Here is a 16,432-nt window from a genome sequence, read left to right as displayed (position 1 = left end):
TCTGTCCGCTCCCAGTGCTACCCTATTCCTATCAGAGTTTAATATATAAAATCTTGTTATGCACTCCAGGGAGGCCTGTTGCATGCACATGATTTTCTTTTCACCGACGTTTAAAGTCCTTTTTCCCCTTTTGGGAGAAGGACGATACTAGATTATTATGAAACTGAATTTTTAAATTAAGAGTCGAGAAAATTTAAAAAACTTATTAGCGACTCGGAAATGGCAACGTAACGCCTTCTCGTGGAAGCAGCATTCTTGTTCCTAAAATTTTGTGTGGTTTTGGTCAACAGATACGTATTGAGTACCTTCTGTGTGTGGAGTGTAAACAGTTAACATGTTTGGCTGCTAAGTGAAAGGTTGAAGGTTCGAGTCTACCCAGGGCACCTCAGAAGAAAGGCCTGGCAATCTGCTTCTGAAAAATCAGCCATTGAAAACCCTATGGAGCACGATTCAACTGTGTCACACAAGAGGTGGCCGTGGGCCAGGGTCGCGTTGCTGGCACCTGGCTTGTCTGCGTGTAGGCACTGTAGCAGTGCTTCCTTCAAGGAGCCTGCAGTCTCAGGCAGTGGGGTGGACAGCACAGCCTCCGACAGTTGCAGCTGGCTGCTCTCCAGGTGGCGAAGTGGTAAAGGCAAGGCACCGTGGGCGCCCGAAGGTGTAGTGGGCGCCCGGAGGGATAGTGGGCGCCCGGAGGGGTAGTGGGAGCCTGGAGGCGGCAGGCGCCTGGAGGCAGCCGCCTGGCCTGTTAGATGGGCGTGTGCATGTAGGAGGGGGGCACCTGACCAGGTACCTGCGAATAGCTGGGGGCCAGGGATGTTCTGGTTGCCCTTCACACCCTTTCTTTACCCACCTCCAGCCAGCTTCCAGCCCTGGAGCTGACCTGTATGGACCGCACCAAGGGGCTCGCTGGTAGCGGGAGCAAGGGGAACCCCAGCAGGGGTGGGAGGAGGGAAGAGGGTGATGTCAGAGGGTCACGAGGTGGTGTCCTCTACCGAGTGTGGCTGCTGTTCTCAGGGCATCGTCTCTGCCCTGGGTTCTAGGAACTGCTCCTCCTTCACCTCCTCTCAGGGGTGGACAGTCTCTGGAGCTGCAAGGGGAATCCACTCCACTCAACACTGCCTGGACGCAACAGCGTGCACCCCTCTCCCCCATGCCCCCCAAGGCACAGCTGTCTGCCACACGCTCATTGGGAAGACAGAACGCGTGCACAGGAACAAGCAGGATTTAATGGTCGGTGTGAGCTGTGAGGGGCAGACTTGCCGTGTGCAGCACGCAGGCACAAACCTGGGGTCCAGAGAGAAGGGCCATCAGTGAGGGCTGGAGGAATGAGGAGTGAGGCGCATAGCTGGACCGCGGCATGAACCAGTGGTTCGCCGAGTGCTCCTGGACCAGCAGCATTGTCATTGCTGGAGAACTTGCTAGTAAGGCAGATTCTCATGCCCCACCCCAGTCCTACTGAATTGGAAACTCTGGGGTGGGACCTAGAAATCTGCATTTTAACTAGCCCTCCAGGTGACTCCGATGCACGCTCAAATTTGAGAGTGCCCCCACAGAAACAAAGCTAAGGAGCTAGGGATGAGGTGGGGATTTTTTGTTTGTTGTTTTGTTTTGCTAGTTTGTTGGTGAGTCTGGATGCGTAGTGTGAGAAATGAAATAGGATAGATAGGATGAGCCTAGGTCACCGATCATTATAAGAGAATAAATTTACTCAGGCCAAGTGGAGTGGAGGAGCCCTAGCCTAGAACGTGGGGTCAGTATCCTCTCGCCCTTCCCTTCTCCAGGCCTTGTTGTAAAATGAGAATTGGACAAGACTTGATGATGTCCCAATTACACGAGAGAATGTTTTTCAGTTTAACACTCTGCTTACCAACAAGCACTCAATAGCTGCTTTTAAAATTTTACGTTGGTGCTGGTAACCCTTGATGACGCAGCAGGCTATAAGGAAGCATTGAAAATTTCTAACAAGGAATGTTAAGACAAGAGTTTTTAAGGAGATTAGCCTGGACAGAGCCTACAGAATGCGCTGGGAGGCAGGTGCTGGGGGGTATGCTGTGAGGAGAGACTGGAAGAGACAGAACTGGGGTAGAAAGGACAGACAGGAGACAGTTTAATATCAGCATCTGTGCTGGTTTCCTGGGGCTGCCGGCACAAAGTGCCACGAACTGGTTGACCTCAAACAACAGAAATTTATCCTCTCCCTGTTGTGGAGGCTAGAAGTCTGAAATCAAAGTGTTGGCAGAGCTGTGTTCTCTGAAGGCCCTAAGGGAGAATCTGTCCTGTGCCTTTCTTTCTGGGAGTTGCTGGCAGCCCTTGGCGTTCCTTGGCTTGTAGCCTCATCACTCCAGTCTTTACCTCCATCTTCATACGGCATCCTCCTCTCGGGCGTCTTCATATGTCCTATAGGGTCGCTGTGAGTCGGAATTGACTCGACGGCAACGGGGTACGAGTTATGAGGATATTAGTCATTGGACCTAGGACCCACCCTAATCCAGTGTAATCTCAACTTTTAACTAATTACATCTACAAAGTCCCTACTTTGAAATAAAGTCCCATTCAGAGGTCCCATCTTGTCTGCACACTTGTTAGAAGCAGTAGTGTTCTGAAAGGACATTCTGGCCAGCAGTTGGTAACTTGTCAGCCATTCTAATAGGTGTGTAGTGGTATCTAATTATTGTTTTAATTTGCGTTCCCCTGATGACAAATGACGTTGAGCATCTTTTCATCTGCTTATTTGCCGCATGTATATCTTATTTGGTGAGGGGTCTGTTCAGATTTTTTGCCCATTTTTTAAATTGGGTTGTTTGTTTTTTACTGTTGAAATTTCAGAGTTCTTTGTGTATTTTGTATATAAGTCCTTCATCAATATGTGGTTTGCACATATTTTCTCCCAGTCTGTGGCTTGTCTTTGCATTCTTGTATCGGTGTCTTTCAAAGAGCAAAGGTGTTTTAATTTTAAATAAAGTCCAACTTAATAATTTTTTCTTTTGTGGATGGTGTTTTTGGTTTTGTTTCTAAAAACTCATCACCCAAACCAAGGTCAGAGAGATTTTTCTCCCATGTTTTCTTCTAGAAGTTTTACATTTAGGTCTATGGTTCATTTAGAGTTAATTTTTGTGTAAAGTGTGAGGTCTGTGTCTAGGTTCCTTATTCCAGCACCATTTGTTGAAAATTCGGTCCTTTCTCCTTTGAATTGCTTTGCAGCTCTGTCACTCCTGCTGGCATTTTTGAATTGATGCTTGCCCTTTCTACACATCTTAAGTTTCATCAGGAGTTACCTCTACCAGGGAAAGCTCTGATTTCCTTTTCTGCTTGTCTTACAGCAAGACCGCTGGTGCAGACCCTGCCTTTAAGAACCACTGTCAACAATGGCACCGTGTTACCAAAGAAACCAGGTGGCTCTCTGCCATCCCCCTCGGGAGCCAGGAAGGAGACCGCTGTGCCCGCAGCCAAAAGGTAGGCAAGGCGTGTCTTCAGTTCTAAAAGCAGTTCCATCTCAGATTTTAAAATGAGTATTTTTTTTTTTATGTAGAACACTTTACAATTACTGGTCTGAGTTAAAGCTCGTAAAAGTACAAGATCTGGTATGTTGCCATGACAGAAACTATATGAATTTATTATTCTGCTTTTTTTTTTCCAGATTTAATCATATTGTCTTTGAAATATCATTGGCTAAAACCACAGTGTGCCATTTTGTATTTTTTACTTACTGTTCTCTTTCAAAAAAACAAAGATGAAGTTTCTGTTCCCAAGTCCATACTTGAAATATAGCAAAGTTCAGTTTTTATCTATAAAATATGCATACGTTTATACCTTTAAATTTCACCTAATGGTGGAATTCTAGATACTGATGTTGTCTATCAGACAGATCACAGTTTGCTCTTAACTCTTCTACCCTTTGATAGCTGTCGTATTAAGATTTTACATCTTATTTGCCAGGCCACTTTTCTAAGTGTTTAGACTCTGGAAAATCAAGTACCTTGGTGGTTCTCTTGATTAGAAAGCCTTAAAGAAATTCTCCCGCAACTCGACCTCGCTGGCGTGTTGTAAGAATGCAGCGAACCTGTCAAGTAGATTGAGCTGCTAACAGCCTCATGTGCAATGGGGACATGGGACGTGGGGGTACACCGGGCACACTGAAGACACCCAGCAGGCTGGCAGGGGTTGGTGCTCGACTCGGTGCTGGGCTGTGACTTGTTGTGAAGATCTCCTGAGGCCACTTTTGAGTGTCTGTGCACAACAGCATGTCCTTCACTAGACACATTTTCCTTGTGTTTCATCAGATAGAGTTTCATGTACTTCCATTTTGTGTTTAAGAGAATTGGTTTTACATGGCTCTTTAGAACTTTACAATGAAATTCTTGGCCTCCTTTTCATATCTGTTGAATACTTGTTTGAATTATTTTTACTTATAATCAACACCAGATGCCCTCCTGAATTCTAATTGGCAGCAGTAGATACAGACAATCTTTTTATTTGTCTAGGTGTTATAAGGTTGATAACAGTGACTTTTTCAAGTAGCAGGTAGTTAATGAAGAATGCGATTCCTTTCCTTTATTTTTAAAGAAAATAGAACTTCATAATTCATACCTCTTTAATATTTGGAATTTGAATAAAAGAAAAGAACTTTTTTTCAGAGCAAAAAAAAAAAATGGAAGTAAAAATACAAATGTAGGTGTAATTTCTAGCTTTCGATTCATTTGCTTTTTCCTAAGAGCTAATGTCAAGCATTCTTGCTTTTTGATTTTGTAGCCACGCCTCTGTTTGGTCCCAAGTAACTTTGCTGTAGTGCAATAATGCCCTTCAGCAAGTAGACTATTCATGGTTTTCTCAGAACTCATGGGATTTATTGTCATGATTGTTAGAATTCTTGGCAAATTGTATTTTGAGTTCTCATATTTGAAACATTTATTCACGGTAGGGTAAGGCTGGGGATGAGATTTCTGACACCAACTGCTGGAGTGAGACTGAGCAGTAGAATGTCAATGGTACTTTCCTCCAGAATGTGAGGAAGACGAGGGGGCGTTAGTGGGTATTTCACCCTCTCTTTAAATCAGAGATGGTGGGTGATAATGAAAGCCTGAGTGCCAGGTGTTTCTTGCACCATTATCTCTAGTCCTTTAAACGGTCTTAACAAGGTAGAGTTATTTCGCCTGAGGCTCAGGGAAGTAAAGTAACTTGCCCAAGGGTCCCACGCTAGAGACTGGGGAACATGGGCTCACCAGGTCATTTGGCTCCAGAGCCTACTCTTTTCACTCTGCTAGGCTGCTCCCCGTCAAGATTTCCAGGACGGCCCTGGTATCTACTCACAAAAAACACTTGACGTAATTACCACTTGGAAGTCATCACTCATTCATTTCCCATCCTGTCCGCACACTTGTTGGCAGCGGTGGTGCTCTCAGAGGCCACGGTGAGTGATGACAGGGGCAGCAGTCAGAGTCAGGGGACTCTGAGCAGAGATTCCTGGCTGAGTGCAAGTCTGAGAGACAGTGCCGCCCATTACTCAGGGGCTCCTGGGCTGGACTCCAGGTCAAGAACCAGGCCCTGATCTGTGCTCCCGCCACTGTGTTCCACCATGTTGGAGAGGGCTCATGGGTGGCGATTACTCTCAGCAACACTATCAAAAGGAACAAAGAGATGTAGAGAAAGGAAGGGAAGGGAAGGAATGAATAATATTGTTAGTAAACCCACTGCCGTCGAGTCGATTCTGACTCAGAGTAACCCTATAGGACAGAGTAGAACTGCCCCATAGGGTTTCCAAGGAGCAACTGGTGGATTTGAGCTGCTGAGCTTTTGGTTAGCTGCTGAGCTCTTAACCACTGCGCCACCAGCGCTCCATATTGTTAGTAGCCATCATATGATTCATATATAAATATATACACACGTATGTTTGTATTAGCATTGAGATGGTAAGCTTCCTTCCAGAAATATGCTAAGGGCTCTGTAGATGTTTCTTTTTAATTTATAAAATAATAAATTTGGTTGATCTGATAAGCTATTGTTAGCATAGAGCTGCCAACGAGAAATACATGGTTTTCTAGTCTGAGTGTTCAAGACTCCTCCTTTTCAATATAAAGGTGTAGTGATTCATTTATTTTATTTACTGTGGCTGGGCTTCCATGGATATGAATTCCCATCCATTTGAAAGTTGGAAACATGAACAGTAGCATCAAATTGTTACCCTGTAATACAGTTTTTTGCAAATCTCTCTCTAGGAGAGAATTTGAAAGCAAAAAAAAGCAAGCAGGGCATTTGGAATATCAGGATTAAAATAGCCCTCAAACCATTTCAGGTATGTTTATAATCATGTAGAATTTTTCTGTGTCAGAGTTCACCACTAGCCCAGTTGGAGCATGTGTGGCTGGCTGGATAGGTGTTTGTTTTCTTTTCTTCAGTGTTTCTCAGCCTGGTGCTTAAGGAAGAAGTCCCATTTGGAAATTGTCCAACAACCAGTGCTTGTGCTTTGTGTTGCCAATTAAGACTTCGATTGGGGGCTTGATTTGGAATCCTTGGGAAAAGCTTTGTTTCCATTAGTAAGAGGAAAAGAAGCAGAAAATCCAGTGAAGACATTGTAGGTCATACCTTGCTCCGTGGGGATGCTGAAGCTACAATAGCACAGCATTTCCACTGGCTCAGGAGAAAAACAGGCACTCATTCTCCCAGCTCATGGGTAGAACATCACAACAGGGCAGCGCTGTGAGAATAGAGATCAAAGAACAAGGCTGGTATAAAAAGAGCATTATGTAACAAACACTCGTACCAAGTGTAAGATAGAATGGTACGTATCTGCTGCTTCCAAACAGATGGCCCATAGTGCTTTGGAAAAATCATTCCACTTGTTAAAAATACAGCATTTGTAATTGCACTGAAGTTAGTGCCAAATACAGACACAATTTAAGGACCAGAAAACCAAAATCTGATTTGACTATTTTTAAAAATTATTGTTAACGTATTTCTCGTGTTTAGATCCATTGAAACAGAGGTGTTAAATTCATGTTTCGAGTCTGTTCTCAGTAGCAAAATAGAGATTGAAGTATTGTACTGCCAGACAGAGGAAAACCAGTGGGTACCTGTCCCTTATCAGAAGCACTAGAGTTCCGCCCTCTGTGCTTGGGTTCTGTCCGATTTTCTTACGCCACCAGCCTTCTAGGAAATGACTTGGATTTGGCCACAATTATGTTTTTTAGATGGTAAAAGATTTAATTATTAAGTAATTATTAATCATTAGTATTATTACATATTAAGTAATTAAAAATTATTAAGTAAGTGATCTCAGTCTGTCAGAATTCTCTCATAATTTCCAGGAGGAGCCAGGAGGAGCCAATTCTCCCGTCGTTGACTCTCCACTGCCCAGCCTCGCACCCAAATATGATTGATGCCTAATAAGTGTTTGTTGAGTGAATAATTGTTTTAATGTAGGGTCAGTCACCACTGCTGTTATTATCAATAAAATCACCAGAAAATAACTGGTCCTGCCTAAGGGCTATCTGCCGGATTTCTGTTTGTTTGACTATAAAAGTTTGGGGTCTTTTAGCAAACTTTTGGAAAACCAATTCTTAATTCCAAATTACATGATGAAAGAAAAGCATCATTGCAGCTCCTTAGGCTCAGAGTTACTGTCTGTCTGTAAGAAGAAAGATGGCTGCCCTCCTGGTCACCTTTTGCCAAAAATGTTATGAAGTCTGAGATGGCCATGAGTCAGTCGGAATCCACCGCATGCCGGCCAACAGCCGCAGCAGCATTCCATTCAGATAGGCCGGAAACATTAAATGCAGTATGGAAGGTCGTGTAAAAATCATTATCTTTTCAGGAAGGTTTGTGGTTGGGGAGCGAGGGTAGGAGCAGGAGGGGAAAGAAAATAACGACGGTATCTATGCATTTATCATTGCACCAAAAATATTTTACTTGCCTTACGGACTAAAACATAGACTGCATTATCCTGCAGTCTCTCACCAGCCAGTATGTCTACCACTTTCAAAACACAGAGCGTTACTTTTCATGTGCTGTCCTGCAGGCGCGGGATGCCTTTGATATTTCCCCGTGTATGTCAGTAGGCCTCCCACCGTGAGTGGACCGCATTGCTGTTGACACTGCCATTCTTACACGAATGTCTGGTCTTCCAGTTGTATTTTCTGTCCCTCACTTTGAGTCCTGTCAAATCCTCTTTAATTCGTAAGAGCTCTTGGCTCTCATAAGGAAACGTCTTGCTTTTTTTCTAAGTATACAACAGAATAGTAGATTAAAAAAAAAAAAAAAAGTTTAACATTTAGTGCAAACGTGTGAATGACAGAGATCCTGAAGAGCGGTGGTGGAGTATACCCGGGTCTACACATGCAAACAAAAATGTGTTGCCATTGTGATGTGCGCTGTGCGTTCTGTCATCAACTGAAGCTTCTCAGAATGTTTTCCCACGCTTTTATCATTGCACTCACGTTTTTTTCGGCTTTGTTTCTGTGCCTCTTCCGTACAGATTAAACAGGTCTGTGAGCCTTCTCAATGCATGCAAACTGAGTAGATCAACACCAAGGGGAGGGTGCTTAGATTTGTGTTGTAACCGTAGCTGCTCCTTCAGTAGTTCTACTTCCCTTCTAACACCGTAGCTTAAAGGTCTTATCCACTGCCTACTGTTTATGAAATCTGAACTCCTGCGGCACTATTCGTGGGTGACGTTAACCGGCTTCTTAGAGGTTCCACAGGTCCCCCAGACTAGTGTGCTCCGGTATTTCAGAAATTGCAGGTGATCATACTTAAGTGGCACGTGGGGTGGGGGGGACCTGGGGTGAAGTCAGCCCAGCCACTTGCTACGTAACTTCACCTCAGTCACTTTCTAGCCCTGAATTTGTTTCCTCACCTGCAAGCTGGGGATGATGTGACTTTCGTAGGGGCCTTTGAGGTTCCAGTTAAATAGCGCGTGTGAAACGCAAAGCTCTCGCTGTGCGTTCACTGTTGTTGCCACTGCTGGTGTCTGCGTCGTTAGAGCCCCTGTTAAGTCTGTCGTCTGCTAGGCTGAGTCTTAGTTATTAGCAAGTAGGTTAATGTTTGTCTTAACTGATTAATAGTCACGGTTTGTCAGCTCTTTGAGGGTATCGTGTACAGGCCTTATGATTACCGCGGACTTGCCGTGGACTCCAGGGGGAGCCCAGGAGCTCTGGGTTGGTGTCTGCTGCTGCTTTTCCGTCCCTGTACCTGGTTGGGGCACACCATGCTTAAGAACCTCGTCCTGGGTGCTTGGAAAATAATCCCACTAAGTTAGATTAAAGGAGCCCTGGTGGCACAGTGTTTAAGTGCTCGGCTGCTAAACGAAAGGTTGATGGTTGGAACCCACCAGCTGTTCCACGGGAGAAGGATGTGGCAGTCTGCCTCCTTAAAGATTACTCATTGCTGTCAAGCCGATTCTGGCTTATAGGGACTTTATAGGACAGGGTGAAAGCCTGCGTGGCGTAGTGGTTAAAAGCTATGGTTGCTACCCAAATGGTTGGTGGTTCGAATCCACCGAGAGCTCCTTGGAAATCCTGTGGGACAGTTCTACTCTGTCCTGTAGGGTTGCTATGAGTCAGAATCGACTTGACAGCAATGGATTTGGCTTGGTTTATAGGGCAGGGTAGAACTGCCCCATAGGGTTTCCAAGGCTTTAATCTTTATGGAAGCAGACTGCCACATCTTTCTCCCATGGAGCGGTTGGTGGATTTGAACAACCGACTTTCCAGTTAGCAGTCGAGTGCTGAACCACTGTGCCACCAGGCCTCCTTCCATAAAACCCTATGAGACAGCTTCACTCTGTCATATAGGGTCACTATGAGTCAGAATCGACTCGACAGCAGTGGGTAAGTTAAAATAGCTGGGTGTTTTTCCTCTTGCATTTTAAACACAAAGGTTTCTATAGTCTTTAGACTTCAATCCCAAGTTTCAGAAACATAATACTCTCTTAAGGTCTATAATTTCCTTGTCCCAAAATTGAGCATTCTAAAAATTCATGTTTCGACCTGAAAGCACACCACGCAGATTCCAGTTGTAGGATTCTGCTGTAAGCCCACCGCTTCCTCAGTCACCAGAAGGACTCTGCAGAAAGTGCATTCAAGTGAAGAGTCTTTATCATGGCTGTCTCATTTGCCCCTCAAACTGCTCCTGTGGCTCTAAGCAGTCACAGAGTGAGGTGATTTTTCAGAAGGCAACCAACCCTGCGGTGTTTGAAAGCATGCTCAGAGATTAGAAGTTATAAAGGGGAAGGAAGGACTGACAGCTGGGCTGAAGGACAGACCTGAGGGAGCGGGAAGGAAAGGAGGTGAGGCAGCGGGTGCGGTGTCTGATGAGGAGGAGTAGCGAGCAGCGGCAGGGACAGGTGCCTGCGGGTGAGACTTCTGTCTTATCCTGAGGAGAGAGGCAGTTGTCCTGGCTTACAGATGAGGACGTGGGCATTCAGCCCAGTGGCCAGAGCCCTGCTGCCTTCGTTCTTCAGCTTCTCTTCACTCCTTATGAAAGCTGGCTGCGTCTCGGCCCTCTTGGAAGCCCCCCGACACTTCCTACCAGCCGAGCCTCATCCCTCACCCCACTCTCCTGGCGTCTCTGCTACCTCAGCTTCTGGTGGCAGTTCCTTTTCCTCACCTGCGTCTTTGTACCTGGGTGTTTCCCAGGCTCTGCTTCTCTCCTTCCTCACCTCTTCCCTCACTTGGCAGTTCCTTCAGTGACCACTAGGTGGACGATTCCTGTCCTTAGCTGTCTCGTGAGTGGCAGACTTACATTGTCTCCAGCCCCATGTGTCTCACCAACACCCCAACTCCATGTGTCCATATCTGCCTTGCCCCAGCTATCCTTCTTCCCAGAGCCCCAGCCCAAGAACACCTACCCACCCATCCACCTTAGAGTTGCCTCTAAGTTAAAGCATCTCTTGTCCTGTCCTATGATACTTCCATTCTCTCATTCATTCATTTCATTTAATAAATACTGATCAAGCTTCTATGCTAAGCTCTGCTAAGTATATAAAGATGATAAATGAGATAGGATCCCAAGACATTTATGACCTGATGCTGCAGATAAACCGGTGCACTGGGGTACCTACATGGCGACTCCATGCTCCACAAGGGTGGGATCACCCTTTACCTCTTCCCTGGCTCTGATTCACTCTCATGCCTGTGGGTTTCCCTTTGCCTAGAGCAGGCTCTTCCTTCCCTGCTGTGTAATTACTACACGTCAAGCCATTTGTTTGCTCTTTCCAGAAACTCACAATCCACAGGAAGTCTTCCCCAGACCTCCCTCCCCAGGCTTCCAGCTACTCCATGCTCTCCTGTTACTCAGAGGAAGGTTAAGCCCTTACGTGGACACACTGCCAAATGAAGGCATTTTCCGTAGGGTAGAATGGTTCTGTCGTTACGTATGACGTTCTTTTTGTCCCACGTGTGCCTTCAGTCTAGGGCTCTTCAGTCTCAGCACTGTTAACACTTTGAGCTGGATAATTATTTGTGGTGGGGGCTGTCCTGGGCACTATAGGATGTTCAGCAGCATCCCTGGCCTCTGCCCATTCCCTGGAGAAGGACACCATGCTTGGTAAGGTACAGGGAGAGCGAAAAAGAAAAGACCCTCAACAAGACGGGGATTGACACAGTGGCTGCAACAATGGGCTCAAACATACCTACTGTTGTCAGGACAGCACACGACTAGGCAGTGTTTTGTTCTGTCATACATAAGGGCCCTAGGAGTCGGAGCCAACTCAGGGGCACCTAGCGTAATCTAACCCACTAGATGCCAGTAGCAGCCTCCCAGTGTGACAACCAAAAATGTTTCTAGACATTGCTAAATGTCCCTGGCGGACAGAATGGCCCCCGGCTGAGAACCACTGCTCTAGACTGAGGCCTACTCAAGGGCAGGACGGTTTCTCTTCAGGCCCTGGAGTGTTCTCACACGGTATTGTTGGGTCCTTACGGTTCAGTTTTCTCTACGGCTTTGAGCTGCACTAATTGCCACAGTCACAGTGGCCGTGAGCAGAGGCACGGATTCCAAGTGACATCGAGAAAAACATTTTGTCTCTGGAGTTAGGATTTTAGAGGCAATCTAACTTGTAAATACCTGCATGGAAATATGATGCTCTGTGTGTATATTGGAGCCCTCATGGCGCAGTGGTTAAGAGCTCAGCTGCTAACCAAAAAGGTTGGCAGTTGAAATCCACCAGCTGCTCCTTGGAAACCCTATGGGGCAGTTCTGCTCTGTCCTATAGGGTTGCTATGAGTTGGAATCGACTCGATAGAAATGGGTTTTTTGGTTTATGTGTATGTTGTTACGCTTGGCCATAAAGTAAAATCATGATATTTAAGGGTATCGTTGTCATTTACATCCCATTTTTAGTACCATCAAAAGGACCAGCTCTTCTGAACGAGTCTCTCCTGGTGGTCGAAGGGAGAGCTATGGGGACTCCAAAGGAAACCGAAATCGAACGGGATCCACCAGCAGTTCTTCTAGTGGCAAAAAGAACAGTGAAAGGTAAGGGACGGCTTATCTCCTGGCTCCTGTTGTTCGGGTATTTTATTACCTGTTGTCCCTAGAGATGATTCAGAAGATTCCCTGGGATGCAGATGAACTAGGGGCTCTCGCTGGAGCATGGGGCCTTCTGGTGAGGTGACTGTGGCCTCTAGTCAGCGGTCATATGAGGGCAGCTGCTAGTCAGAGTTCACACAGATTATTGCCCAGGTAGCAAAATCACCACTCGAACGCCCAACATTCTTCCACAGATGTAAGTAGTTCAGACGAATAATTTCTTGTATGAGATCAGCACAGAGCTGCTTCCTATGAGGCGGAGGTTAAAGATATCCCAAACGTCTGACTTTTCCAAGAGCTGTCCCACTCCATCATCTCTAACATCAGCTACTCCCTCTCCCCTCAGTACTCTCCTTCCTGTCTTTGGGTTCTCTAATTCACTGCAGTGTCTCTTAGAACTCACGAACCATATAAAGGAAATGGTTGTGGAGGCTGGCAAGTCCGAAGTTAGTGGGTCAGGCGTAGACTTCGTCCTGGCCTCAGTCTCTGCCCAAAGGCACTCACCTTTCTCGCTTCGTGAGCCGGGAAGCCCCCTGCGCCATCCTCTGAGGGTCTCTCCTTTGGTGGTGGTGGGTTCTCCTCCGTGCTCTGGAATTGGCTCTCTTTTAAGGCAAAACTGACCAATTCCCTTCAAACAAAACCAAACCCGTTGCTGTCAAGTCGATTCTGACTCATAGCAACCCTATAGGACAGAGTAGAACTGCCTCATAGAGTTTCCAAGGAGTACCTGGTGTATTTGAACTGCCAACCTTCTGGTTAGCAGCTGTAGCTCTTAACCACTGCACCACCAGGGTTTCCCCCAATCCCCTTGGTAGGCCACAGTTACCCTATCACACAATCACCTCGGTGGGAGTTACAAGACCATGGCTAGAAAGGCCACGTACAAAAGAAATTAATCCATCACGTAGTTCCTGAGAATTTGCTTAGTACCAAGTACCTGGACTTTGGCAAGCTATTCGGAATTTCCACATGGAGCATCTTGTATTTCTAGTACACGCTGCTGCCATTTTAAAACGAATTTTTAATGGATTGTTTTGAGGTTGGCAGCTGTATCTGAGGCTGAGTAAGTGATAAGTTGTGCTTTTATGATTTGTTAGAAAATGTTTTCAGTTGGGCTAACACCAGAAATATGAACCATTTTTCTTTTTGGTTTCCTGAAATGCTGTTACTCCTAATTTTGAATTTTTCTATGATGTTAGTTTATAATGCATTATAATAAACATCTGTGAAATTTAATAGTAATATTTTATTAGTGAAAGCAAAGTTGTGGCATTTTAATAGCTTGTTTCGTGTTTAATTGGTACTATCTCAGTTTTTAGAGAGTGTATTATGTATATGAGACCAGTTTCTCTTTATATATCTACCTAACGCTGCATTTTTATTCTCTTTTTTACACATTGTACTTTAGTTTTATTCTCTTTAGCATGGCTTAGAAAGGAATTTCAGCTTCACAGGCTAAACGCGTTCTTTTTCAATGTTCATGTAAGGAGAAAGCTTAGTCATAAAGCAATCAACTCCAACCCACAGGCTGCGAAGATTCCAAGTTTGTAAATCCTCTGGAGTCAGTCCTATAAAGGAAATTTAAATTCCTTGTCAGTTTTATTCTCAAAAGCTACCTTTTGTAGGAAAAAAAAATGCACATGCTTCTCACATCTATAGCAGGTCAAGTCCACAGTCAGTTAATTTCAAGACCACTGACATGGGGTTCTGTCTTCTTCTGATTTAGACTATTAGTACTTCTTATCAGAAGATTATGCTAATTGAGTGATAATACCTTGGAAATAAGGCTAAGTGGTTACAAGGACAACAGAATGTGAGTTAGTGAGTGAGGCATGGTGGCCTTGGGCTTCTCTGTTTTGAGAGTAAGCTTTGCAAGTTGACCTGAAATGCCTACATCTTGGCAGTGCTGAACAACTTGGCCCCTTCTTCGCACATCTGATTTTTATTAAGAATTTCCAAAGAGAATCTGCATTGTGTAAACTCCAGATCTGTTTTATCTTTTAAATCCTATGGCTTTAGTAAATGTGCTGGGTAAATATTTCCATGAAAAATATTTACGAAGGGATTTTTAAAAATGCCACAGTAGGAAATTGTGACTTGGAGGTGAGGGACTGGGAAAGTGTACTAATCATTTTCTAAAAATAATTCAAGCAACTAAACATGTTCATTTCAAAGTAAAGTCTTTGTCTCTTTGTTGTTGTTGTTAGGTACATTCGAGTCGGTTCCGACTCATAGCAACCCTACGACCAACAGAACTAAACACTGCCCAGCCCTTCGCCATCCTCGTAATTATTGCTGTATTTGTTCTCATTGTTGCAACCACTGTGTCATTCCATCTCGTTAAGGGTCTTCCTCTTTTTTGCTTACCCTCTACTTTACCGAGCATGATGTCCTTCGGCATGGACTAATCCCTCCTGATAACATGTCCAAAGTACATGAGTCAAAGTCTTGCCATCCTTGCTTCTAAGGAGCATTCTGGCTGACCTTCTTCTAAGAGAGATTTGTTTGTTATTCTGGCGGTCCACGTGGAAAAATGGCTTGGGGGCTGTGTCTGACCTCCTCCAACCTGACAAGGAGGAAGGAGAACCAAGATCAGCAGCTCAAGGCTGACTCCTATGAGGCAGAGGCCAGACAAGCCCCCTCTCTCCACCATCTTTACCAAGTCTGACACCAACCTTCTCTCCCACAGCACTCTCTACTGGGTTCCATAATTCATTGCAGTGGCCACACAGGCTCACAGACTATACTCAAAATTATGGGGTTTATTAGGGAAGTAACAGTTACAATTCAGGCTCAAGAACACTCAGGATACAGTTCTTCCAGAGGACAGCCTCTCCCCAGCTGTACTCGCAGTCATGCCTCTCCCTGACCCTCAGTCCCAAAGGCCCTCAACTTTCTCTCGCCGTGGATTGGGAAGCCCACCATACAGTCTCTTGCTGGTGGGTCTCTACTGCCACCACTTCTCACTGTCTTCAGAGTTACAGCTTGCTCTGTTTCTCTCGGTCACCTGCTTCCAGGATCTTCTCAGTGCAGGGGTTGACAGGATGGGTTCTCCACTCCTGCCTGTTCTTCCTTGGGGGTGGTAGGATCCTCCTCTCTGCTCTGGAAGTGGCGCTCTTCTAAAAGCAAAACAGATCAATCCCTTTGGTAGGCCACAATTACCCTATCACACAGTCCTGCCCAATCACTTAGGTGGGGGTTACAAGACCACGGCTAGAAAGGCCACATATGAAAGAAATTAATAGTAGCGCACCATGGTATATTCAGTATTCTCCACTAACACCATAATCCAAAGGCATCAGTCCTTTTCTGGTCTTCCTTATTCATTGTCCAGCTTTCACATGCATATGAGGTGATTAAAAATACAGTGGCCTGGGTCAGGCACACCTTAGTTCTCAAAGTGACATCTTTTTTTTTTTTTTTTTTTTAACACTTTAAAGAGGTTTGTTGTAGCAGATTTGCCCAGTGCAGTACGTCATTTGATTTCCTGACTGCTGCTTCCCTGGGTGTTGATTGTGCATCCAAGTAAAATGAAATCCTTGACAACTTCAATCTTTTCTCCATTTATCATGATGCTGTTTGTTGGTCCAGTTGTGAGGATTTTTGTTGTCTTTATGTTGAGGTATAATCCACACTGAAGGCTGTGGTCTTTGATCTTCATCAGTAAGTGCTTCAAGTCCTCTTCACTTTCAGCAAACAAGTTTATGTCATTTGCCTGTCACAGGTTATTAATGAGTCTTCTTCCAATCCTGATGCCTTGTTCTTCATATAGTCCAGTTTCTTGAATTGTTTAAATACAGACTGAATAAGTATGGTGAAAGGATACAACCCTGATACACACCTTTCCTGATTTAAACCACACAGTATCCCTTTGTTCTGTTCCAGTGACTGCCTCTTGGTCTATGTACAG

The 16,432-nt window shown here is 45.0% G+C and overlaps 1 protein-coding gene across 3 annotated transcripts in view; it reads left to right on the top strand.

Annotated features, from left to right (window-relative positions):
• EML1 (EMAP like 1) overlaps positions 1-16,432 on the top strand; it is a 93,749-nt gene that overhangs the window by 13,451 nt on the left and 63,866 nt on the right. For 2 of the 3 annotated variants that reach the window (XM_004376729.3, XM_012555649.1), the window contains exons 2-3: positions 3,321-3,453; positions 12,334-12,468. In XM_004376729.3, coding sequence (XP_004376786.1) covers positions 3,321-3,453; positions 12,334-12,468 — 268 coding nt within the window. Of the gene's footprint in view, positions 1-3,320; positions 3,454-8,467; positions 8,531-12,333; positions 12,469-16,432 lie in introns of all 3 variants that reach the window. The other variant, XM_004376728.3, reaches the window with a different exon arrangement.

Source organism: Trichechus manatus, unplaced genomic scaffold (genome assembly GCF_000243295.1).
Source record: "Trichechus manatus latirostris isolate Lorelei unplaced genomic scaffold, TriManLat1.0 scaffold00045, whole genome shotgun sequence".
Classification (NCBI taxonomy): domain Eukaryota; kingdom Metazoa; phylum Chordata; class Mammalia; order Sirenia; family Trichechidae; genus Trichechus; species Trichechus manatus.
The sequence above is the reverse complement of the archived record's forward strand: the minus strand, read 5'-3'. Positions and strand labels throughout refer to the sequence as shown.